We start from the raw sequence: 26655 nt of genomic DNA, 5'->3' as shown, positions 1-26655 counted from the left end.
TTCAAGTATAAATTTGAATCTGGTAATTTTTTTATTATTGTAAGGTTACCGGAATTATGCCTCTTAAAGATTTGCTTTTACTATAATTATTTTGCATAGAATCAGTTTTATACTTAATTACTTTAAATGTGTACTTAGTCTAAAATTCGAAAATTTACTTATATTAGTAAAAATCTAATAAATTTGAAAGTAAAGTTGATTATTAAGTTTGTAAGAGTTTATTTTAAATAAGAAAATTAAAATTATTTATAAATAATATAATTCTTTATAATTATATGATTATCTAAATAATTTTATAATATAATATCGTTATTATTATTATTAGATTTTTATATTTTTAAATATTTTATTATATTTGTCTTATATTACTACTCTTTTAAATAACTTTAATTAATTACATTATATAATATACTATTATATATATATATATATATATATATATATATATATATATATATATATATATTTGTGTGTGTGTGTGTAATAGATAATACATAGATGAATTGTTGAAGAAAGGAGGTGCTGTTGATTTTTCCCTTTTTGTGGTTTTGATTTGTGAGGTGAGGAGGAGACTATGCAAATTAGGACCGAGTCGATGCAAATCACGACGGAGTTGGAGTCAGACTCAGACTCTGAAGCTGGTGCTATATGGAAAGAAATTGAGGCTTCAGAGAGGTAATGAGTGAATCAATTGCAGAACTACCCAAAACCAGAATCTGTCTGATGATGTGTTTTTTCCGATGCAGCTTCCTTGTTTGTTCTATGTACCAAGAAGCCGCATCGTTGGCATCCTCTATTTTGGAACGCTTGCGTCATGGCTCCCTTGCAACTCTAGATATGCTGGAATCCACTGCCATGGTGCTTCTCCAGGCACTTATCCACCTTCCCAGGTTTTTTTACATTCCCATCTCCATCTTCTCCACATTTCCTTCTAAAATTGAATCATCGTTGCTTTGGTGCAGGACTCAACACATTATTGATCAACTTAGACTGCATTTCATTTCAGTCAAAGCTATTCCTCCCCGTGTTCTTCTTACTGGGTCGGTATGCTTGCTTTCTTTAACATCTTCTGGTTAATAACAATTTCATGTACCATACCAGTTGGCTTCAGCTCAACTCTTGTTCAGCGTCACTCAATTTAATACTCACCTTGTCCATTTATTCATTGTAAAGTTTAATACATCCAATCACTGTGGATTGAACAGGTTTCCAAACACACCCAATGTCATGTATGATTGCCATTTTTTACTTTTATTCTTGATGTGAGCATTTCATTTCTGATCCCTGAATACCCGAGATAGCTTATTCGTTCAGGATCATGATTCTGCAGGATCTGTGTCCTTTCTATATAGTGTTTGACAATAGGGTTCCACTGTTTTTATGTTTTCCATATAGATATGTCTGCCAACAGGGTATTAGTGAAAGACCATGTGTAAGGAGAGTGATACTACCAATGTTTTTATTTTTGGTTCAGTGTAACAATTGCAGCTGAGACTAGTAACCAAAAAATTAATAACAGAGAGGCAGAAGAGTCAATTACTGATGCAATTCAGCAGGGACAGCTGACAGCAGATCCTGATGATCATGGAGGCAGGAAAAGCACGAGAATTAAAATAACTAACTCTAGGTTGAGGGATTTTGATTGGTCAAGAGTTTAGTATAAATTCTGTTGTAGTTAGAGAAAAGGAGGGACGATTGATTTTGTCTGAATTTCTCTTTCTGGACCTGTTTCTCCTTTTGATGTTTGCGTTCATACTTGTTTTGGTCATTCTCTCTAATTCTCATGCTACCTTGTATGCATTCTGAGTTTTAATAATACTGCTGCAGAGAATTGATTTTGTTATTGGGTAAATTGTTCTTCTGTTACACAGAGCTTGTTTTCAAATTGCACAAGGTTCTGGACTTGGTGTTCAAGAATTTGTCGAGGATTTCCTTAATGGATGGATTCTTGAAGAGGCAAGATATTGTGCAGTCATTACAGAGAATGCAGAGGATGGAAGTATAAAAGAAAGACACATAGTTCTTGAAATTAATGAATATTTGGAAGTTGTCGAGCTTTATGGCATCACACTTCTTGCAACAGTTCGAAAAGACATAGATCTGGCAATCTCCTGGGTTGAGAATGCTTCATTGCCTGAGGAAAATCGACAGGTATGAATGTTCTCCGCAAATCAAGTTTTCATGTGTCATATAAGTCAAGATTAATGGCTTTGTAATCAGGCATCTGAATTAGAAATGAGAAACAAAGTTATGGTGTAATTTTGATTAATTGAAAAAAAAAAATACAGTTCACTGCATTCTCTTTTGTCTTTATTGGTGGAAGGAATCGGATGTATACTTTTATCAGTACGTTGAATTTATTAATCTAAGCTGACATTTGGAAAAATTACTTCGCCAACTTTTTTTTTTTTAAATAGTGTTGTTTATTTTGCTGTCTGCAGGGGTTATTTCGTTGGTAAACTTTATCTCTAGCTGAATAACTACTCTAAATATTACAACCATTCTCTGAATACAATACCTTATGTTAGGAGTCCTCTTCATTGATTTAAGTATCAGACTCGTACAAAATCAGAGGTAAATACAAGTATGCCATCAAAAGGAGCCCTCTCCTTCTCACACCAGAAAAGTCCACTTAAAAGAATTATTTCAAAAAGTCCTCCCAAATCAATAGAGGGCTTATTTATAGCCTATACAATAACTGATTTAACTTAGTTTCCCACACCAAAATTATAACTTGACCTTCTTTCTTCTTCTAAATTAAACCTGCAGAGTTTATAATACTCCCTAAATTTATTCCTAGCATAACCAATAAACTCTTCTTGTCTTTTTGTAAGTGTTGGCTTGTTTGCTCTTAGGCAGTGTCCTTCCCTCATTCATTTGCTAACTATTTGTATGACATTATATTTTGTAGGGACTTCTAAGAAGGTTACGTTCCATGCATTCTCCTGAAAGTACTATTCTGTCACAACCTTTTCCTCAGTCACCTACAAATAGAAATGAAGATTATTCTTTGAAAGAACGAAATATTTCTGAAGGATTACCTCAAGCCTTCAAAACCAAACATCTAAACAATGAAAAGGATAGGTCCAAGAATGCTCTTATAAAATTGTCTAAACAAATAGAAGCATATTTCTGTTGCTTCCGTGGTATCCATTTGAAGATTGGCTCTACTAAGTTTGTCATAACTAGTGGGAAGATCATGCTTGGCTGTTTACTAGTGTTCATCTACTATGTTTTCAGAAAGAAGCAAGCCACTATAAAAAGGTACTCACTTAAATTTGTAGCTCCATAGTAGAATGTATCTCTAGTATCTGTTTTCTGCATCCTCTCATCTTTAGCGGATACAACACCCTTTCATATCAAAATCATCTTTAGTTGTATATTAGTCATTTTTGTTTTTACCTGTTTAGTTGCTGTAATTCATCTTAAGCAAAATATCACCTCTTTAGGACCTTTATTAGGGTTCAGATTTTAGCTTTGCTTCGGAGATAGGAGAGAATCCTGCTACCTTGTTCCTAAGGAAAACCAGAAAATGGTCCCTAACAGAATTCCCATAACTTTTCTGCCCTTAACAACTTTCTAGAATTTAGGACAAGTGAATAAGAATTAATAACAAATTCCCCTGATGATAAGAAACTTAGAATCACATAGCAATAGAAGATTCCTCCTAGTGTTCCAAACCTGTCAACTACTCTCATACTCCGCCTTTCTACTTGGGCTCTATCACATTAATTCAGCAATCTTTTGACTCTCTTGAGTTATTTTCTTAGTTGGGGTTAGTGGGGTTTGTGAAAAGCTATTGTAATGTTTAATTTTAATGGGTGTGGAGGGACTATCTTATATTGATGCAATCCTTATTTAATTTATATTTTGATAACTTGTTATGTGGTTTGTATGTAAAATACAATAGGAACATGGGAATATTATAATGTTAAAACTTGAAAAGGAGTGTGTTTTAGACCATACCTGATGGACAGCAAGATTATGAAGAGGCAGCTTGTGAGTTGTGTTTTTTGACTTGAAAGCTTGTGATTCCTGGTATTTTTAGTTATAGAATTTGTAGGATATTTAGTAACCTCTCAAGAACCATGTTATTGCAAACGGATTGACCTATATTTGATACTAGCTTTTAATTAAAACGCCCCCCACCCCCTCATGTGAATTTTTTAGTCTCATGTAATTTCTTATGGAATCTGTTATGATCATGAGTAAAATCCATTTCACTTTCTTCTGTCTCATGGTGAAGAATCTGCATTTTATTTATTCTAAGGTTGAGGCACCCTTGGTTAACAAGCAAGTGTTACTATACTGAATACCAAATTAATAATATGCATTTTTTACTGTAACCAAACTTATTGAATGGATTTATAAGGGTTATAGCAAGTTTTGCAATATATATTTGCTCTCTTTGTGCTTCAGAGGGATTACATGATTCTGAATGACTGAGACTATTCGTGATTTAGGATTTTAAGAAGACAGGCTATCTCCGCAAAGAGGGCTTTGGTAGATTTGTGGCAGCTTGCATTTTCGTACCAAGTGAATCCTCTGGCAGCTGTTCAACCTCCATCTGTTGCAACACGTCAAGGTCAGTGAGGCCATGATGGAATTGTTGACCGATCGAGCATTTCCTTAATCAGAAGCTTGTCATAACGTAACTGATCCTCAACCAAAGTTTCATTTAGGCAAATATTGTTTGAATATGCGCTACAGTATGCTAATCAATTGAACCTTTGGATAATAATATATGTAACAATGTAGCACCACCCAACCTTCTATTAGCACAAAGTTTTCTTAATTTATCATTCTGTAGCTATATGTTATGTCAGGAAAAAGTGAAATATTGTGTGTAATTGCATTAGATGTCAGGAAGTGTTGGCGTGATTTGTCCTAAAACTTTGTACATTTAGAAAAGTGGACAAAATTACACAACCCGGTTAAAAAATAATGATTCACCAAATAAATGTACTAGTGAAAATTTTTCCAGAGACGCTATTGAAGTCGTCTTCTTATATGCCAACGCCGAAATATAAAAACAATTAAATTTAGAATGTTTAGAGATTGCAATGGTTGTATAACTTATTATTTTCTAAAGAAATGTAACTTTAATTTGATACAATGTATCGAACTAGTTAAAACAAAAAGTGAAATTTATGAAATAGTTTTGAAATGAACAAGAATACGGCAGAATTTAAATTAGTCAATATGACTATAACTCTTAAAATTATTGTTTTTTTAATATGAATACGATTAAAAAATGTACAATAAAGCTCCGTAGTTATACTGCATAAAAAAAAGTATCAGTACTTGTTAGTCTATAATCATCATGTATAACCTACACCAGAAACAAGTTACAATCTTATCCTGGTACGTGATACTCCCTACGAATATACAACAAATTATACAATTCAAGGCAAAAAGAAAGATTTAACATTTATTTTGCCAATTGATTTTTATATTTTTGCCGTAATTTTTTAACTCTAATTTAATTATAGATGAAATCTATGATAAAACTTTAACAATATTATGCATATTGTTAAATTGATAATTGTTACTAATTTAATATTTGAGCAAAATAACATTTCATTTAAACGTACACTTTGAGATGCAAGAAACATAGAAGGACTTGTTCAACCTTGACAAATTATATATTTGTATTATTATTGAGATATATTATTTGTATTATTACTGTAAAAATGATTATCTGTACTATCATTATTATTAGTGTTACTGTGAAAAGGGTGAAAAAGATTATTATTATTATTATTATTATTATTATTATTATTATTATTATTATTATTATTATGTTATGAGAGAAAGAAAAGAAAAGAAGGAGGGACCTGAGAGCTGTGAAAGAGAAGTGCTATTATTGGATGTGTGTGATTTTCTCTCTCCTTACGTTTTTGCATGTTTGAATGGAATGTGATGTAAAGTTTTGCATCTCCATCATCTCCAACTCTTGTCTTCCTCGGCCGTTCGAAACAGATAGGCCTGTCTGGAGGGCGTGCACGGCGCACCCTTCCCTGTGCGTGTGCCAACCCTGTCCCTTCACTATGGCACTCTCCACTTCTTTGACTCCATTCACGTTTCTCCTTTCATCTTCATTTTTATCGCATATTCTCCTCGTCGTAACTGCTTCAGACAAAGAATTGCTCCTCGGATTCAAAGACTCCATTGAAAACAAACATGCCTTGTCTTCCTGGAATGAATCCGTCCCTCCATGTTCTCCCAAACAACCTAACTGGCCTTACGTTCAGTGTTATAAGGGGCACGTCTGGGGTTTGACGCTCGAGAACATGAGACTCAAAGGGGTCGTTGACGTTCAAACCCTCGAGAAGCTACCCTATCTCCGAACCTTAAGCCTCAAGAACAATGATTTTAACACTGAATGGCCTTACATCAACGGCATTCTGGGTTTGAAGGCCCTTTTTCTTTCCAATAACAAGTTTTTTGGGGAGGTTCCTTCTCAGGCTTTTCAGGACATGAAATGGTTAAAGAAAATCCATTTGTCCAACAACCGCTTCACGGGTCATATTCCAACTTCCCTCGCATCCATGCCCAGGCTTATCGAGTTGAGGCTCGAAGGAAACCAATTCACCGGCTCCATACCCAATTTTCAACGTCCATTGAAATCTTTTTCTGCAGCTGATAATAAATTAGAGGGACAAATACCAGAGGGCCTCCGTGACCTGCCAATTTCAGCTTTCTCTGGTAATTCAGCCAAAAACTAACATATGAGTACATATTTTACTGTTTCACCCAACTACAACTTAGACTTTCCATGGCTAGTTTATCAAAGGTTTTAAAATATGGTTTGTGTTGTGACCAATGTTAAGGATCATAAGGCCGCAACTGCAATTTATAACCTATTCTATCTTCCATGCATACTTTTATCATGCAGATCATGGAAGTGAAGCTTCACTTTTTATTACATAACTTACAAAAATATATGTAAGTTTTAAACCCTTATATTATAATTCCTAAATAAATATTTGTTCGAAATGAGCATGCAGGTAATGAAGGGCTATGTGGAGCACCGTTAGAAGCATGCCCGTCCAAAAAGCTATCACTTCTGAGTATCATTGTGACTGTTGTTCTTGTTGTTGTAGCACTGGTTGTTATTGGAGCAGTAGTGTTGTTAGTCCTTCGCCGGAGAAGAAAGCGGGTGCCAGATGTGTCTGAGGAAGATTCACCATCAATGTCCCACAAGAAAGCAAGAAGTAGGGAACCATCAGAGGAAGGAAGTCACAGGTCCCGCTCCTCGAGCCGCATCAGCAAAGGAGACACCATGATGTTATCGTTTGTGAGGGATCACAAAGACCAGTTTGATTTGCATGAACTACTGGGAGCCTCAGCTGAGGTACTGGGCAGTGGTTGTTACAGCTCTTCCTACAAGGCTTCTTTGTTAAGTGGACCAGTTATGGTGGTCAAGAGATTCAAGCAAATGAACAATGTCGGAAGGGAAGAGTTTCAGGAGCACATGCGACGGTTTGGTCGCTTAAATCATCCTAATCTGCTTCCTCTCATTGCCTACTACTACAGAAAGGAGGAGAAACTCTTCGTTACTGACTTTGTTCACAATGGCAGCTTGGCTGTTCGCCTCCATGGTATATTATATGTATTGTTTTTTCTTTAACCATTTCTTCTAATTCGGTGTGGTGTTTGACTATCAATGATGATGTGATATGTAAATTTTCTTGATGCAAGAGATGGTTATTTGTTTCAGGATACCAAGCTCTAGGGCAGCGAAGCCTGGAGTGGGGAAGTAGGTTGAAGATAGTGAAAGGCATAGCAGAAGGACTTCAATATCTTTACAGGGAGATGCCAAGCTTAATAGCGGCGCATGGACATCTCAAATCCTCGAACGTTCTTCTGAATGAATCTTTGGAACCCCTTCTGACGGACTATGGGTTGGTACCAGTGATAAACCAAGATCTTGCTCCTGACATAATGGTGATCTATAAGTCCCCAGAGTATTTGCAGCATGGTCGCATTACAAAGAAGACTGATGTGTGGAGTCTTGGGATAATTATTTTGGAGATTCTAACGGGAAATCTTCCTGTTAACTTTCTACAAGGTAAAGGAAGTGATTTGAGTTTGGCAAACTGGGTCCATTCGGTCTCGGAAGAGTGTAGCAGTGAGGTGTTTGATAAGGATATGGAGGTAAGCACAAACAGTGAGGGAGAGATGATAAAGCTTTTGAAGATTGCATTGGCTTGTTGTGAAAGGGACGTTGATAAGAGATGGGACTTAAAAGAAGTTGTAGATAGAATTCATCAAGTAAACGAAACTGATAACGAGGATCACAATTCCCGTTCTTCTTCTAATGCTAGTGAAGTTGAAATCAGGCAGACTCAGTCAGGTGAAGTTAGTTTCTCCATAGATATGGCTTAATGAGGTTGCCAAGGCATCATGAATGAAGGAATGAAATACGAGTATATATGCATCCACGCAAGATGAGATAGATTTTGAAGTTGATTCAACTCATTTCTTTAGTACTTAGTTTCTATATCCCAGTTTCATTTATTCCAACTTATACCAAGGCTATCTGAAGCTTCGTATTCTTTTCTAGAAGAGAGCATGTACAGTAATTTAGGAAGGAAAATAGAATAGACTCATTCTTGTGCACAAGAAATGTATTGTCATGGGTTCAATATAAATGTTATAATATACTCAAATGCATGATTATTCATTCAAAAAATTCTCAAGTACATATTATCTATAAGAACAAGCAAATTGGACATTCATATTACTTCCTTTTGAGTTGCAAAAATATATATTTTTTGGGGGACATTAATCATTAACGAGTGATTTCACAGTAGATAGAATAATATGTTTAAGAAACACAAATCTCATTAGAATATGTTTTAATCTATAATATTATTATCATATTATTAAGAAGTAGACTTTAATCATATTTATCTGAATCGAGAGGTATCAAATCGGAATCACATAAGTTATGTATTATAATGAAACTTCACTCTCATACATAATTAATTTTAAATGAAAACTTAACTCAAAATAAAAGTTTTAGTTATAAATGACAATGATTATTTAAAAGTTTCAGTTTTTTAAAGGTATGACTGAAGAGCTAATTAAAATAATGCATAAATAATTCCAACACACTTTTGTGATTAATTTTACGTAAAAAACTACTTCAAGAATTAGAAAACGTTAATCATTTTAATATTAAATTAACTAAATCATTTTATTCCTAAATTTTCTTAATTTGATTATCAAAGTTAAGTGTAGAATGAATAATATAAAAATTAGCTACAAAGTAACAAATTCGCATTTAAGTTGCAATGCAGTATGTACTTTGAAATCAAATTTAAAAAAATAAGAATAAAATACTACGGTTAATTTAAGATTTATTTTTCTTTTAAATAATAAATCACAGCATGTTTCCTAATTTTAGAAGTATTTTTTATATAAAATTAATTTAAAAATCATCTGCAAATTTTTATATTTTATTTAAATTAACTCTTCATTTATATCTTTGAGAAAACTGAATTTTTTTATAGATATAAATAGTTTATGTCTTGATGTTATAAATAACTATTTATATCTGAAACTTTATTTTGGATTACTTTTTATTTTTCAGTTAAAGTGAAAAAAAGGTTGAGACATAGTGATGGAATGATGAAAAACTCGAAAGAAAGAAAAAACTAAACTTTCATTTTGAATTAAACTTTCGGTTTAAAAATGATTTTAAAAATACATAATTAATATATATCTTGTATGTACCAAAATGTGAAAGTGAGAGTTTTAAATTTTATTTTAATTAATTATGACCGAATGCGTATACTAGATGAGTGTCTATGCAAGATTTCCTAAAAAATTTATCATAGTTAATTCGAAATTAAAAAGTAACTCTCACACAAGGGACATTATCATTGTTGTAAAAAATAGAGGGTTGAACACAGCTAAAATGTGCACATTAATAAATTTAAGGATTAACTAGAAGCAACTATATCTATATTTGTAGTTGATGTAGAGAACATTTTTGTCTGGAATTTGACTAAATCCTTTATAAAGTGATAAGGATTTGGTGATGTGAGAGAAGATAACTGCAACCCAACTGTATATTCCCAAAACGAAGGGTTGCTGCGCTAAAGCTCCTACAAAAACTGCTAATTTTGGAACCCATCAACAAACTGCAAACCAACGACAGCACAATTCTCAATTCTTATATTTATGTCATCAAACCACAATGCTGCTTACTCAATAATTTCTCAAAATCCTCCGACAAATCATTCTAGGAAAAATCAAATGTCGAGGATGAACTCAGAGAAGAAGCTTGGTGCAGGACGTGTGGTGGCTGTGGCCATTGAGAATAACAAGACCAGCCAACATGCTGCCAAGTGGGCAGTCGACAACCTTCTTCCCAAGGATCAATGTCTCTTGCTCATCCATGTCAGACAAAAATCATCCTCAGGTTGTTCCATATCTCATTCAAACCTTTACATAATGTTTAATATTCTATGATCTAAATAAGTTCTTAGGAATTACTATCAATAATATTAAAAAGAAAAAAGAAAATACTTCATGTTGACATGCATATACACATTCCTGACTTCAATGCCTGATGAATGCAGCGAATTCCGCCAACGAAGCTGTGGGTGACAACGAATCCAAGGAACTCTTCGAATCGTTTAGAGTTTTCTGCAATAGAAAAAGTGTTAGTTCTCGTGAAAACCTGTGTGATATCTCAGAACTAGTTCATGAACAAGATACTAAAATTGTTGACTTGTGTTTATTTCCGACAGATACAATGCAGAGAAGTGTTGTTGGAGGACATGGATATATCTAAGGCATTATTGGAAAACGTTTCTGTGAATTCCATCGAGTTTCTGGTACTTGGGGCGCCATCAAGGGGTGGCATTGTTAGGTAAAGAACGTTTTTTCCTTTATCAATAATCATCTTCTTAATAACATTGAAATTCTAGTTTTGGTTGCTAACAGATCCCATTGAAATCAATATTCATGACAGGAGATTTAGAACAACGGATGTTCCAAGCTCTGTGTCAAAGGGAGCGCCACCATTCTGCACAGTGTATATAATTTCTAAAGGAAAAATCTCGAGTGTGAGATCTGCTACTGCTCCATTGGCTCCTAAACCTGCCGCACCACGTAACCAATTGCAGCCACAACAGCCACAGCCACTACAGCCGCAGCCACGCTACCAGCCACTGATGCGAAACCCTGAAGGACTTTTTGAATCTCATCAAACCCGCAACTACCCACCACGACGTATATGTCAATTCATTTTTCTCTTTATTTTCAATTTGCCATATCCAATCACGCCATTCTGATCTACCTGTCTCCATATATACAAATATAATTCATTTGAATTACTTAAATGCAGCTTCACAAGGGAGTGGGATACGCCAGATGGTGTTGGATGATGATGATATCATGTAAGTTACGATCAAGATTAAACGCTAATTAATACTAGCGCAGTTGTTTGTAGAAATAAGATTTCACCGTTTATGGTATATATGCTCCTGCAGATCACCATTCACAAGGGCTGGAAAATCATACGAGTCTTCAAAACTTCCGGATTCTGACATATCATTTGTGAGCAGCGGAAGGCCAAGCATCGATCGAATATTCCCGACAATGTACGACGATTTGGACACTGCGAGTGGGAGGCTTTCGGGTGTTTCGGATTCTGACACCAGAAGCTTCGCTTCTTCAATGTCCTCGCAAACCAATAGCATTGATGACTACTCCTTCTCCTCGCAGTCAAGGTTATCAGACTGCACGGTACGTACATAGCAATCAAGAATGCATGCATGCACGTATGTGTAAGAAAGCAAATTAAAAGTCGATGTTTTTGTTTTCTGTAATTACAGGATGATGTTGAATTCGAGATGAGGAGGCTGAAGCAGGAACTGAAGCAGACGATGGATATGTACAGCTCGGCCTGCAAAGAAGCTATGACTGCAAAGCAGAGGGCGATGGAGCTTCAACGTTGGAAAGCGGAAGAACAGAAGAGATCGGAAGATTCGCAAACGGTTGATGCCTCGGCCATACAATTCATGGAGATGGAGCAGGATAGAATCAGAGCAGAAGCCCTTGAAAAAATCGCCGTACTGGAAGCACAGAAGAGAATGACCCAAGTAGAGAGGAGGAAACCGAGTGAAAGCTTTGGACACGGCCCTGCCATGTACAGAAGGTACACCATTGAGGAAATTGAAGAGGCGACAAACATGTTTTCGGACTCTCTTAAGATCGGCGAAGGAGGTTATGGTCCTGTCTACAGGAGTGAACTGGATTGCACCCAGGTTGCCATCAAGGTCTTAAAACCAGATGCAGCTCAAGGGCGCGAGCAGTTTCAACAGGAAGTATGGTTTCTTGCAATTTAACACAAAAAAAAAAAACGATTGCATGATAGATATGAAAAGAGACATGAACAAGTTTAAAATGATAAATTTGGTTGCTTTATGCAGGTAGAAGTGTTGAGTCGCATAAGGCATCCAAACATGGTTCTGTTGCTGGGGGCATGTCCGGAGTATGGTTGTCTTGTGTATGAGTACATGGCGAATGGAAGCTTGGATGATTGCTTGTTCAGGAGAGGAAGCTCACGTCCTCCTCTTCCATGGCAGCTAAGGTTCCAAATTGCCGCAGAGATAGCAACAGGTCTGCTTTTCCTCCACCAGACGAAACCAGAGCCACTGGTCCACCGTGACCTAAAACCGGGCAACATTCTCCTTGACCGGAACTACGTGAGCAAGATCAGTGACGTGGGGTTGGCCAGGCTGGTGCCTCCTTCCGTTGCTGACAGCGTGACACAGTATCGCATGACTTCCACTGCCGGAACCTTCTGCTACATCGACCCGGAGTACCAGCAAACAGGCATGCTGGGAATCAAATCCGACATATACTCTCTGGGGATCATGCTTCTGCAATTGGTGACGGCGAGGCCTCCGATGGGTTTGACTCATCATGTTTCGAGATCCATCGAGAAAGGGACTTTTCCCGAGATGCTTGACCCAGCTGTTGAGGACTGGCCAGTTGAACATGCCATGCATTTCGCAAAGCTTTCCCTGGGATGTGCAGAAATGAGGAGAAAAGATAGACCTGATCTTGGAAAAGTTGTCTTGCCTGAGCTCAATAAGCTCAGGGCATTTGCTGAAGAAAGCATGTCGCCTATGATGATGTTTGGACTTCGAACCGGAGGAAATGGCGGCGGCGGTGGAGGGTATATTCCAAGAAACAGTAACCCATCATCATCCACACATTCTGTCAGTGCCAGCTCCACTTAGTTTTTGCTTGGAAATGATTGTGATTCCTTAAATTTCCTCATCATCAAATACTGAACGAATATGTCTTGCATTGTAGGACACGAGTGACTTGTCGGGGTTCTCTGGATACGAAAGCCGCTCAAGCTCATCATCACAGGGGAGACTGTAATCCAAGTGGGTAAATATTCAGGCTCAAGCGTAGCACCACAGCTTTTTGGAAGTCCTCAACCCATGAAATGAATATGATATGAGGCAGCAGGATCATCATTCACAACACTCAGTCCTGTTTCATATCATGGATCATTGACAGCACTCGGAGAATATCCTCCGAGAAAATGTTGCAATCCTTCATTCTATTCCACGCCACAAGTTGATGCACAGAACAAACACAATTCATCGGACTTCAGCGTACTTTGTCTTTGTTTCTCAATATATATTGTTTTACTCAACCAATTAATACAAACAAAGCATTGATGCAACTCTCTTAGAAAACTCTCTTTCGATTGGCTTCTTCACTTTACACAAATTAAAACGATTGCTTAATCTTTTTCTAAATTATATTTAGTTGTAAATACAATTAAATAAAGTTTGGAATCTATCTCACTTGCTCCACCGACATATTTTTACATTCATTTAATATATAATATAAAAGTAAAACATAATAAAAAATAATATTAAATAAATTGTGGCAATGCATTACGAGTGTTTTAGTCCACAAAACAATAATATAACATTAATATCCCAATTCCGAAATTGTGGCACTGCGTGCATGTGAGTTAGATTTTTGTGAAGATATTCGTTCATGCACTGCTCTAACTCTTTCTTTTGAGAGACTCCACAGGAAAGAGAGACGGAGTTGCTCACTCTTTCTGCTTCATCAATATCATTCAGAATTAATGGAGAAGTCTAATTCTAATCCCAGAAAATCATCAACGAACAGGAATAGAATGGTTTTGGAGAAAGGGGTTGTTGGGCTTGGAATAGTGGCAGCCATGAGTGTGACCAACATCAACAACTCCATTGATGTTGTTTCCTCTGCTAAACCTGCTGCAAACTTTTCCACAAGCTATGACCTTTTCCATGCTTCCCCTCTCAACACTGGAACCCGCTTTCTGTTTCCCACTCCTCATTTTCTCAACTCCTGCAACCTTTGCTACAAACATCTTCATGGGATCGACATCTTCATTTACAGGTTCTATTCGACTTTTGTTTTTGTCTGTAACTGTGGATACAGCAGTTTGACTTCAGCATGATTTTGTGATTAAGTCTGTAATTAGAGTTGTATGTAATAAATTAAGAAACTAATTAACAATTAAATGTCTTAATGCAGAGGCGAGAAAGCGTTTTGTAGTGCACAATGCCGTGAGGCTCACATTAGAAACTACGAACATGAGCAAGACAAGTACTACTACAAACACAATAATGCCCTCAATGTGTCTGTGCCTATTCTTGCAGCATGAACCAACCAACGTACACAACATTATAATGAATCAGATGCTTTATTTTATTATCACATACTGCTACTATTGTATCTCTGTGATTCAATTGAGAATTAGCAGCATCAACCTCAATAATGTCTTTCAAGCTAAGCTAACCTCAATAATGCAGAGTTCAAAATAAAGCTCAGCTAAGCTTTATTTTGAACTCTGCATTCTCTTCCATATTTTTTGGATTTATCTTCTTCACAGTGTATATCCAATTCACCAGATATGTGTCTTTCAATTTCATTAGATTTTTTCTATTTTATTTCAACGGCTGTATATATATTGAGTTTTTTTAACAAGTGAATATAGCATATCACTTTTATACTTTCAACCACAAGTTTGGTGATATTTGTTATAATTAATTTAAAATCTGTATTAATTATAATTTTAGTAATATGATTTTTACCCTACTAGTATGCAGAAATTGAACACTTTACAATTTTTAATAATATAAAAATTAGATTTGTTATATGTTTTTTCACGACAAGAAATAAGGTCAAATTTCCACTAATGATTGAGGTTTAATGAGTCAGTTAAAGTGAGAAAATTGAAGAAAAGAAAAATCCATAAAATCAAACAACTCATCATGAAAGTTTGCAAAAAGAAAAATTATGAAAAAAAAAGAACATTGGATACAAGATTTCATTAGAATATATGTGACAGTAAAACTTGGCTTTTTGACAATCAAAGTAGTAATGATAATTTCTTATGATTAATTGAAATGATTTTAGAATTTGATATGATAATATATAAGATTACATTAGAGGCATTCAAAATCGCGAAACTCGTCATCATTTATATCTTGGAAATAAAATTCAAAATAAATTTATCTCCCCTTTAACCATTAGTATATTTTTCTGTGATTACAATTCTTAATATGTATCACAGTGGTGTTCAGAGCACAAGATGTACAACTTTCTAAAAGTATAACAATACTAGTTATTTTAAATTAAATTAATTATTTTTTATAATTAAAATTTGTATACGTATGTGTTACTTATTATTTCGCGGTGTGAAACAGAGAAAATAAGGGAAAATCAATTTGATGATGATGAGTGAAAAGATTGTTGCCATCAATCCTTTGGGGAATGACCCAGATTTTGTCACCTTCGCAGGTTGCACCGAGAGCCCCACCGCCATGTATGTCGTGTCTGTGTCTCTAAAATGCAAAAGATGCGATTTGCAAATGCCAAATTCCTCTCCTCCCCTCAGACAAACCAAGGACAGTAGGGTCAAACACATTATACAATTTTCAGAAAAACAAAATTCACTATTTATTTAGTTAAAAATAAAACTTAAATTGAACTCCTTTACAGTCTCATAACTCCACCATTTTTAGTCCTTACGCTTCAAGCAAACAAAGCAACAGTATCCACTTGACCTTACAACATTTGAAGTTTCTCTACTTCACAGTCCCTCTAGGCAAAGATGCCTGCAAGGATGGAAGATCGTGAGAGCTTCCTCAAAATCTAGCTGCATAGCTTTTACAAAGCAATTCCTCCTAGAGGGCCAATAAACCTTCAACTCTGTACATTCAAAAGCATCGCGTAATATCAAACCTTTCTTTCTACAATACAGAGAACTTGCCAACAATAATAATTTTTTTAGTATTACAATAACGCATCTATCTATGGCCTTAATAACTTAATTGAATTTGTAGCACCAGCGGCATTTTGCATGCCCAGAACAGAGCCGGAACTTCTTCAAACTGCAAAAGATCGCTTCGAAGATCTATGTAGGACACTTACGTTCCCAGTAGTAAAATAACTGCCATTGGGAACTGGGATCATAATGTATCTCCAGAAATAATCTAAGTTACCACTATGCAAGAATTGTTAGTGTATTATTTGACTCTCATTTAGGTATTCCCACCGTCAGAGCTGCTACAGGCTTGATTTGGAAGGCCGCCATTGCCAAAATCTCCATCCAAGCTCATCTGTTGCACTTCTTGAGGAGAAAGTATTTTAATACAGCGGACACAGTTCACGAACTCCCTGAAATACCCATCACAAACAATAAGATACCAAATCTTGCCATCACAAAAATTTAAGGTTTTACGATTTTTTCTAAATTTAAACATATTGGTCCAATTCTTTTGGAATCTGAAATTTTAGCCATTCTAAAAAATGCAATTGGCTTTCCTCTTAATTTCCATAATATTAAAGGCTGAAAATTGCTAAGGCAAATTGCTAGACATTCATATCCATTTGACTTGTCATGATACTCATGGTCAATTTGGTAACACAAGTTGATAGCTGGGATGGGTTGTGGATCGCTTCAAGCCTACCAACTTGAACAATGGTACATTATTTGTTATATTGTACTAATGAGGAAAATGCGTCAGCTGTGGAAGAAAACTTTCTGGTCCATAGGCTACCGAGGTCAACGAAAGCTACGGAACATTATGGCTTGCCAGCCAGGAATATGAACATGCAAAAGGACAAACCAATGAGAAAAGGGAAACAGTTGGACTTACTCCCAAGGGTCATCTCCCACCAGTAGAACATCACTCTCGTGATCTACATAGACAAGTTTCCAACCTATCCTCTGCCGATCCTCCAGCTGCCCCTCTATTCCAAATCTACGAGCTAGATCCTGTTTAAGCTCTTCATAACCTGAATACCGCGTTATGTCTATGGACCTTCCCACAGCTCCACGTTTATATACCTGAAAGGGCCAAAAGAAAAAAAGGTAATTTAGAATAGGAAAATATCTCTTTGACAACTTTTTTTGACAACTTTTTTACAACAAAATATGTGATAGCTTATGATTGGTCAGTTTAAAATATATGGACTAATAAAATAGTGACATGTTGTCAAAAAATTGTTAAGAAAAGTTGTTAAAACTGAAAAGCATACACGCATATCGTCAAGACATATATCCTCATCTGCTGAAACTCTATTATTAAAATAACCATAAAAACAAAAAATAAACCTTGGTATACGTCCTCATCCGCTGAAACTGTGCTGGTGGCAGAGGTGGTGGAGGCGGTGCTGGTGGTGGAGCCCATGCACCCCTATTCAAAAAGCTACTATCATCTATTGTGGAATCAATTGAATTGAAGGCCATATCAGGGACTCCAAATGACTGTGAAACCATTGAAGATGAAAGTTCCTGGTGAGCATCTCTGTTATTTTCATAATTACCAAGTAGGGCTTCTGAAGAGAAGTTATTAGACAAATCCTTCCCCAACCCCAATGTGCCCTTGGTTAAAAGGGAATCTGGATTCAGTGGCATTCCCATTTGGCTATCAATGTTGTTGGCATATGGAATATTGCCCCTAGCATCTGCCTGAACTTCCCCATCTTGACTATTGTCTCTAAACAACATAGGATGTGGATTGTAAGCTAATGGATTATTATTCTGATGCATATGAGCGTCACTCTGAGAAAGGCAAACTGATGTTGTAGAAGATGATGTGTCCAAACAATCAGTATGGACAGCACTACCATTCAAGTATGACTGAAGGCCAAAAAGCCCTTGATTCTGACTTTTGGAAATATTCAGAGAAGGTTTAACTTCAGACTTCGGTTGTAAATCTTTCAACAAGTTTGCATTTGATGACATAGTTTCTAACGCACTTGAACTCAAGATTGTTGAAGCAGACTGAGCCATGTCATCCCCTACTATTGTGTTTCTCTGCAATCGAGAATTTATCAATGGTGGAAGTGCACTGGCACAGTTATTTGCAGAAGGCGAGGTCGAGCAAGATGGAATATCATCAGTAATTACAGATTGCCCTGCCCCAGCTGCTCCATTCAGTATACTACTGCCAGCAGCAGAAAGTTGGTTATTTGTAGTAGGGGTAGGAAGAAGTCCCATGTGGCCAGACATTCCAGACAGCAAGCCAGGTTGCTGCTGTTGAAGCTTGGGCTGCTGAGGGAATTGAATACTGTTCTGGAAATTAGCCTTTGTGATCTGATTAGAGATAGAATTAGCCTCAGGCAGTGAATTTTGAAGCATAGGAGGTATTTCTAGAACTTGACCAGGTGTTAGTGCTCTAGACAAGTTATGTGTTTTATCTAAAATCTGTCTCTGCTGATCCTGGATTTGAGTAAGCTGAGTAGGCTGCTGCAACACTGTTTGCTGTGCCAAGTGCGTTTGTTTTTGTTGTTGAAGCTTCTGTAACAAGTGCAACTGAATCTGATTGTCGGACATCTGTAATTGTTGAACATGATCAGGGATAGGGGACTGGATCAAATTTTGTTGTTGACTCTGACCTATAATTGTCTGCTGCTGTGATGGATTCTGAGAGAGGCTTCTATGCATTTGATGGTTTTGAATGGATGGTTGCTGCTGTTGAAGAATATTGTTGGTTTGGACAATGTTTTGGGGATGCAAGAGTTGGGCCTGAACTTGACTCTGTGGTATAGTTTGATTTGCCAAGTTCTGCCTTGATTGTTGACTGATATCACCCAACTGTTGCTGTGGTGGCAGGACTGCTCCTAATGTGCTAGATGTAGATGGTAGCTTCTGAAGTTGATCCAGCTGTTGAGCAGTCTGAAGTAGTCTGTGAGTATTGAAGGCTACATTGTTTGACTGAGAAATTTGTGGAGCGGAAAATCCCAGCTGCCGAGATATATCAGCCCCAGGAATATTTTGCAAAATAGATCCCGGTAAGGAAGGTGCAAAATTTGGCTGCAACGAGCTAGCCAGTGCAGGATGTTGCTGCACGTTCATCCATTGAGCTAAGCTCAGGCCAGGGAGACCTTGGGGATCCTTCATGCACATTTCATCACCAAGCCAAGGCATTGTCCGCTTGAAAATGTTATCAAAATCAGATAAGTCATCATCTGCAAAGGTAAACATAAGTATCCGAATGAACTATATATTTCCAATCATCAAACCAAATTCAATTTTCCTCAGTATAACTATTTACCCGGCATTCCAGGTTGTCTTGGCCTCTTGGATCTAAAGAATGGAGGCGGGCAGAGGAAAAATGGAGCAGTTACTGGTTCGATTTCCCAGATTGAGACCCTGCTACGCTTTTCTCCGGCAGTTGACTCATCCCAACCAACCTGACCAATGAAATGTAAAACTAAACAACCATTACTTACACAGATTAAAGAAAAGAAAGACAGTTCGAAAACAAAAATCTCCTGGGTAAAATTAGATTCATGAAATGTTAAAGGATGTTGGTAATGGTACCTGCAAATTTCGCCATTGAGAGTTTTTCCATCGCACAGGATCCAGATCACTGATACCTGTAATTGTACCCATATACCTGCAATACCATTGAATTGATTAATTGAACGTTTTATTGTCAACCATTTCCAAGTATAATGTCTATTTTCTGCAAAGTATCTGCTGCTTCAGTGCTACATAAGTTGCCAAATCTAATTAATCTAGATTGAGAAATAAATAAACAGAAATTCAAGCACAAACTAAATTCAAGACACCACCCACGTTTCGATGTTTACTTCATGAAGACATTACTTTTAATTTAATCATTTACACATTTACTGTAAACGCTTTCCATGGAATTAATTAAAATGACGTACCTTCTCGTTCCCGAGTCTTCAGTTTCAAACATCATTCGAAAACGCATGCCAAGTGACGGTTGGTGGCTGCACACCGACTTGTAGTACTTGGCTAAAGGAATAACAAATTCTGAGGGACTAGCCCTGCAAGCAAAAGAAACACAAGTTCAAAACTTTACGATTGAGAAGATGGGACTCAAAACAAAGTAGCTAATCTATGCCTTTGAAATCCGATTAGACAGACAAGTAAGGAAAGTGGAAATCAAAGAAATTATGCATTGATATAAATACTGCGAAATGAAAACAAAGGATGTGAAAAATGCAGGACCTAGGATTATAAAAGACGGTGAAGGGGCTACTGTTTGCGGCTGCATGAGCCGCTGCGGCAAGAATTCCAATGTGCATACTATCACTGGATAGTACTGACGAAGATATATTGGTGGGTTGCCTGTTAGCTCGTCTGATACCCAAAAGAAGCTGCTGCTTTTCATCTCTGCGAGACAGAAACACTTAAAATGATGAAACATAGTGAAAATAATAAGTTGTTTGCTTAAAAGGGTATAAAAGCTTCAACATATTTGCAGAGAAATTTGAAAAGTGGAAGAGGCGTGAGTTTACAACCCCGACCTTATAAACAAAACAGAGTCTCCGGCAAATAGCCTCTTTCCGCTGACAAATAGACTCCATCCAGTAGTAAGCAAGTGCCGTTTTGGTTGTCCTAGGGAAAGAGCGTCATGAGACGAGATTTATGTGAGAAAGGGGATACAGAAATGAGAGGATAAGCGAGTGGAATGTGAGACATACATACCACGGTATATGTGGCGGAATGTCCAAACATTGTCGTGCAAATCCCTGGCGACGAGTTCTTGCGCAGGAGGTTGCATAGAGTAATCCTACAGGAAACGGGAATGGAATGAGATGAAAGAAAAGGCGAGGAAGTTGTGACGGAGAGGTTGGAGAACGTAAGTGGGGAGTAGAGAGACGTACAAGATGAGGGAAAATCTTCTCGGCGGCACGACGGGGCACTGAGAAACCTCCGTGAGTGCTGGTATCACTTGCGGTGAGCTGTTTACAGAAGAAGTCGGGTTGTGGCTTGGTGGACTTGAGAGCAAGATCCGATCTCAACAGAGCATCCTTGTCGAACTGCAATGCGAAGAGACGATTAGAACAGTGTGAAAAAAAAAAACAAAAAAAGAGGAGATGCAAAGAATGAGTAAGCGAGAGCAGCAAATGATTACGGAAGGGACCGGTTGAAGCGTCATCTGAGCGTATACTTCATCTGTTTCGGGATCAGCCTGAAAATGATGAAATTAATGAGAGGGGAAGCGAAGACAAGGGAAAGAGAAAGAGAGGAACTTACATGCAGAGTGAGATTGTGAAGGACACAGAGTAACTTTGAGGGAAGATTGGGATAGTTGGGAATTTGAGCGTCAACATCTTTCTTGAGAGATGCAGCAACCTGAAGAAATATAAGAATTAGGAACAGCGAAGTTCTACAAACACAGAGAGAAGATTAGGTGTACCTGTTCGCTGTGACCCTGAGGGAAGTAGATGACATGTGTGGCGGAGGGAGGAAGATTAACCAAAGGCCCTGCACAAGCTTGCCACAGCTCCGGGTTTATGCTTCTGCTCTCTGCAACCAAACTTTTCGTTATCAGGAAGAAATCAAAGTAACAGATAGCAGAGTTGTTCTGTTTGTCTCGTTTGTTGCAGAAATAGACAGAGAGAGACAGAGAGACCGACCTTGGGAGGGATTGGGATTGGGAGCGGCGGAGCCACCGTCGGGCTGCGGAGGATGCGTCTTCATCGGGAATCCTTGTTGAATGAATTTGTATGTATCAATAGGAGGAATTGCAATAGCAATTCATGGGTGTGATGTTGTGCTGGAAGAGAATGTTGGATTGCGAAAGCGATCAGTGTGTGTGTGTGTGTGTGAGAGAGAGAGAGAGAAAGAGATGGTGAGTTTGGTTGGGTTGCCCCCAAAATTTCCCTACAACGCCCAGACACAAACATACGAACACTCTTTCCTTTGCTTTCTCTTTCTTTGTGTTCTGTTTTCTGCAATCCCAAATGGCTGACCTATGGAGAACCCCATTAGTCTCTCTCTCTCTATCTTTCTCTTTCTCTTTCTCTTAACTTCAGTTGACTTCTCTTTCTTTTTCTTACTCAACCATCATACTAATAATTACATCTCACTCTCCACCATTCACATTTATATTCATATAACATTTTTTTTTTCATTTCCTTACATTAACCTTGTCATTAATGTCACCCGTTACTCATTAATGTCATCATTAAAATAAATAAGAACAGTACAAGGTCATTTAAAATAATAATTTCAGAAAAATACAAATGTCTTTAACTAGCTTAATTATTATCAATTAATTATCAATAAATTATCAATAAAAACATGATAAACCGTGTTTTATTAAAAGAATGTGATAGTTGGCTTTTTAATAATAAAATAAAACACAGGGAACTGTAATAAAACTCTTGGAGATGTCTTCTCCATGTTTTAAACAACAAGAATCAAATTTTAGTAACCATTGATAAAATAAATTAACCTTGGTCAATTGTGTTACATCATTAATATGAAATCTTCTTCTTGGTACTTCTAATAAAACTCCAACTATCAATATATGAAATCTGGGTGTTTGTCTCAAAAATAGATATTAATTATGAACCTCATAATCTCATATATTTAAAGTTTAGTATTAAGTAGGCATTAATAATTAATAATTTATTGCAATAATGTCTGCCCATCTACACTATTTAAAGTCTTTTTTATCAGGTCAATGCCTCCTTCTACAAATATCATCAGTTAAATATCTTGTAAGCAAAAACTTACAAGTACTCCACGGTTAAAAATTGTTGTTACATTACATAATAATTACATAATAGAGAAACTTGTTGTTGTGAATAATAATGATCATTAAGATTAAGATTACAAGAAGAATAATCCTAATTTGGATTTGATTGATTGTGGTTTTATAATGAAGAAAGAAAAACGAAGATCATGTGACATTCCATTATTGGAGTGGTCGCAAATGAGTTTACCTGCACATGCCTGCTGTACACCCACTTCATTTATTTCTTTCTTTATTTATTAATTATTCGTTATTCATTATTTATATTTATTTCTATCTTTCTTTCTTCTCTCATCTCTTCCTCCTCTTTGTTAACATCACCATAAAGACTATCAATAAATATTTCTATTTTAAATTACTTCTTCATTCCCGGGTGTAAGCAACGAACAACTGTTTCATTGACACCTCTATAAAAGCACTTAAATTAGTAATTTTTAGTTTATAATAACATAATTTCAAGTTCGGTTGAAAACATATTACTAGTATTAAATGCAATAATTAAATAACTAAATGACTAAATAATAGAAATAGACTCCATAATAATTTGAGTGATAAAGATTAAGGAACCGGACGATCATTATATGATTAGTCTATTATTATCGTAAGATTAATGTTAATATTAATTATATTGTATAGTATGATATCTAGGCCGACCGGCTAACATCTAAGACCGATCGCTCTATCTACTGTAGCAATGCTCATCAACAACAACGCTCGTCATTCAGCTCAAACCGCGACAGCGCTCGTCAGTTGTACTTACCGAACGGTCATCACCGTTTGGTCACCACTATAGCCAATAAGGACGATCGTTTTTATTAAAGCTGGGGCGACACCGCTCGTCAGCTATACTTACTGAACGGTCATCACCGTTCGATCACCACTATAGCCAACAAGAGCAATCGGTCTGGGCCACAATTGGGCCAGCGCTTATTATTGGACCAAGTGTCCAACGAATGATAAAATAGTCAAAGATATCTGATTAAAGATCTGATAAGCGATTTATGAGCAACCAACCGAATTTTAAGGTAACCAACCAGATTTTAAGGTAAATCTGTTTATATTTTATTGGGCATGTATCATATTAGATCCAGGAGACAACCTATAAATACAAGGTCAGAACCATCAGCAAGGTAGGCTCAAGGGACACTCCAAAATATTCTACTCATGCTCTACTGAGTTCACAATAATCAATTACCATAATATTCATTTGTGAGCAACAACTCTTTCAACAGACGCCTAACTTGAGCGTCAGAGTGCCTTTGCAGGTACCTCCCCCCTTTTGAGTCGAACGTGAAGAACTTGGAGCAGGAGATTCAGAGGTCAGAAGAAGGAAAGCCAAGTCAGAAAGGTAGTGTCTCGGTCCCACAAACTTTCCACCGAAACATTTTGGCGCCCACCGTGGGGTCGAGCGTCAAACCCAATGGTGACCACGAGGAGCATGGAGGAAGAACAGAACACTAGAGATTTGATAGCACAGATACAGGCACAAGCAAGAACCATACAGGCACAAACACAAGCACAACAAGAGATGCAGCAAAGGCACGCAGAGGAGATTACAATATTAAGAGCAGAGCGAGGTCATGCCGAACGGTCAGCCAACACTCGGAGTCCACAGCCGATCGGGGTAACAACCATCACAATCATAACGATGGAAGTCGTAATCAGCAGCCATCTCGGCATACTGACCCGAACGATCGGGGAAGGAGAGAATCGTCCCCCGGGCGAACCGATCGGGCCTCCAGTCTACCCCCTTTTACGGTGGCCATCATGCAAACTCCAATGCCAGAGAAGAATCCTCCTACATTGGATAAGTATGATGGCTCGGCAGATCCCGACAATCATCTCAGGATATTCACCAATGCAATGGTGTTCTACACGGACAGTGATCCAATTATGTGCAGAGTCTTCTCCTTATCACTCAAGGACAAAGCATTAGAGTGGTATAACACTCTTCCCACAAACACAGTGGATTGCTTCGCCACGGTGGAAACCCTTTTTAGAAGGCAATACGCCTCCAATCGTAATCAGGAAGTAACACCAGCGGAATTGGTAAATACTAAACAGGAAAAAGGAGAAACTTTGAAGGCCTTTATGAAAAGGTATATTGAAACTGTATGGCGAGTTAAAGAGGTAAATCAGTCTTTTATCATCACCAATTTGCCTTCATGTCTAAGACCAGGATATTTTGCTGAAAAATTGTATGCATGACCGCCAAAAACTATGGAGGAGCTCCAGGAACGAATAGTTGAATTCATCCGCATGGAGGATATGCGAATCTCACAAAGAAAGCGACAACAAGAAGCTGAGGCAAGTGGAGGTAGAAAGGACGGTAAGCGACCGTTCGGCAATAATGGTAAAATCGGGGAGTTTCCCCGAACATTTAAGTTTCATCATTATACAACCCTCAACGCACCTAAGGAAAAAGTTCTTGAAGAAGCTCTAAACGCTGAACTTCTCACACTTCAAACAAAACCATCTCCAAGAAACGCAGATGAAAGGAAGAGTTGTCATTTCCATCAGAATCATGGACATGCTACAGAAGAATGCATCACGCTGAAAAACGAAATAGAAAGTCTCATTCGGGCAGGACACCTCCGTAAGTATATACAGGAAACAAGAAGAAGTCCCGAACGGACGTGTCGGAAGAACGAACGAAGGCGAGACTATAGTCGCAGTCTCAGTCGTCATCGTGAACGATCGGTTCGTAGAATTATAAACTGAAGAGAAGAATCCAAAACTCTATTAATGTCATATTTAAATTCTTGATTTAGACTTTTGTTATTTTCTTAAACTTTCATTATGAAATAAATAAAATCGAGCAATTCACGCTCAGTCATTGGTTACCAATTTCGTTCAAGAATTTCATAGTCAACACTAAAGCTTAAAGCTGAACGGTAAAGCCCGTTCACTAGGAAGCACTCCTAGCTCAAAACAGAGAGGTAAAGCCCTCTCAAAACCGAACGGTAAAACCCGTTCGCTAGGAAGCACTCCTAGCTCAAAGTAGAGAGATAAAGCCCTCTCAAAGCCGAACGGTAAAGCTCGTTCACTAGGAAACACTCCTAGCTCAAAGCAGAGAGATAAAGCCCTCTCAAAACCGAACGGTAAAGCCCGTTCGCTAGGAAGCACTCCTAGCTCAAAGCAGAGAGGTAAAGCCCTCTCAAAGCCGAACGGTAAAGCCCGTTCCCTAGGAAGAACTCCTAGGTTAAAGTCAAAGACCGAGAGCTAAATCCCTCTCGGCCGAGAGGTCAACCCCTCTCGCCAACAATCTGAAGACAAAGACCGAGCGGTAAATCGCGCTCGGTAAGGCCTTCCATTAGGACGTTCTCTAGAATCTCCTAGTGTAAAGCCTAACGGTAAATCCCGTTAGGAAGATCTCCTAGGTAAAAAGTCAAAGACTGAGAGGTAAATCCCTCTCGTCAACCATCTTAAGACAAAAACCGAGCGGTAAATCCCGTTCGGCAGAAGGTTAAAACCCTCTCAAAGCAAAACGGCCTATTGAAAAGTTAAAAAAAAAAAAAGAAGTTATAAATTCAACCATTCGGTCAGAGAGGAGCAACAACTCAAGTTACAATCAGAA

At 37.4% G+C, this 26655-nt stretch overlaps 6 protein-coding genes across 6 annotated transcripts; 5 read left to right on the top strand and 1 right to left on the bottom strand.

Annotated features, from left to right (window-relative positions):
- Window positions 1-478: 478 nt before the first annotated feature.
- Window positions 479-4797, top strand: LOC108343815 (protein APEM9). The gene is made up of 6 exons (XM_017582206.2): window positions 479-675; window positions 747-890; window positions 963-1040; window positions 1872-2151; window positions 2912-3264; window positions 4464-4797. The coding sequence occupies exons 1-6, from the start codon at window positions 575-577 to the stop codon at window positions 4591-4593; spliced, it is 1086 nt and encodes a 361-aa protein (XP_017437695.1). The 5' UTR covers window positions 479-574; the 3' UTR covers window positions 4594-4797.
- A 1105-nt stretch (window positions 4798-5902) lies between these two features.
- LOC108345239 (pollen receptor-like kinase 2) lies at window positions 5903-8684 on the top strand. The gene is made up of 3 exons (XM_017583825.2): window positions 5903-6708; window positions 7011-7604; window positions 7724-8684. The coding sequence occupies exons 1-3, from the start codon at window positions 5913-5915 to the stop codon at window positions 8389-8391; spliced, it is 2058 nt and encodes a 685-aa protein (XP_017439314.2). The 5' UTR covers window positions 5903-5912; the 3' UTR covers window positions 8392-8684.
- Window positions 8685-10025: 1341 nt separating this feature from the next.
- LOC108343966 (U-box domain-containing protein 52) lies at window positions 10026-13863 on the top strand. The gene is made up of 9 exons (XM_052867952.1): window positions 10026-10435; window positions 10596-10678; window positions 10767-10888; window positions 10991-11250; window positions 11366-11417; window positions 11511-11766; window positions 11856-12347; window positions 12453-13247; window positions 13345-13863. Exons 1-9 carry the CDS (start codon window positions 10195-10197, stop codon window positions 13414-13416), a joined length of 2373 nt encoding a protein of 790 aa, XP_052723912.1. The 5' UTR covers window positions 10026-10194; the 3' UTR covers window positions 13417-13863.
- Window positions 13864-14018: 155 nt separating this feature from the next.
- LOC108345417 (FCS-Like Zinc finger 15) lies at window positions 14019-14760 on the top strand. Its single transcript, XM_017584018.2, has 2 exons — window positions 14019-14439; window positions 14578-14760. The coding sequence occupies exons 1-2, from the start codon at window positions 14144-14146 to the stop codon at window positions 14705-14707; spliced, it is 426 nt and encodes a 141-aa protein (XP_017439507.1). The 5' UTR covers window positions 14019-14143; the 3' UTR covers window positions 14708-14760.
- Window positions 14761-16020: 1260 nt separating this feature from the next.
- On the bottom strand, window positions 16021-22388 carry LOC108345596 (auxin response factor 19-like). The gene is made up of 14 exons (XM_052866890.1): window positions 21955-22388; window positions 21735-21844; window positions 21572-21670; window positions 21450-21506; window positions 21199-21354; window positions 21020-21104; window positions 20839-20929; window positions 20540-20704; window positions 20233-20355; window positions 19880-19955; window positions 19611-19749; window positions 17666-19524; window positions 17208-17398; window positions 16021-16725 (listed from the first exon to the last, which is right to left on the bottom strand). Exons 1-14 carry the CDS (start codon window positions 22016-22018, stop codon window positions 16590-16592), a joined length of 3351 nt encoding a protein of 1116 aa, XP_052722850.1. The 5' UTR covers window positions 22019-22388; the 3' UTR covers window positions 16021-16589.
- A 2469-nt stretch (window positions 22389-24857) lies between these two features.
- LOC108343967 (uncharacterized) lies at window positions 24858-25286 on the top strand. The gene has a single exon (XM_017582427.1). The coding sequence runs from the start codon at window positions 24858-24860 to the stop codon at window positions 25284-25286; it is 429 nt and encodes a 142-aa protein (XP_017437916.1).
- Window positions 25287-26655: the final 1369 nt, after the last annotated feature.

This window comes from Vigna angularis, chromosome 8 (genome assembly GCF_016808095.1).
Source record: "Vigna angularis cultivar LongXiaoDou No.4 chromosome 8, ASM1680809v1, whole genome shotgun sequence".
Lineage (NCBI taxonomy): Eukaryota > Viridiplantae > Streptophyta > Magnoliopsida > Fabales > Fabaceae > Vigna > Vigna angularis.
The sequence above is the reverse complement of the archived record's forward strand: the minus strand, read 5'-3'. Positions and strand labels throughout refer to the sequence as shown.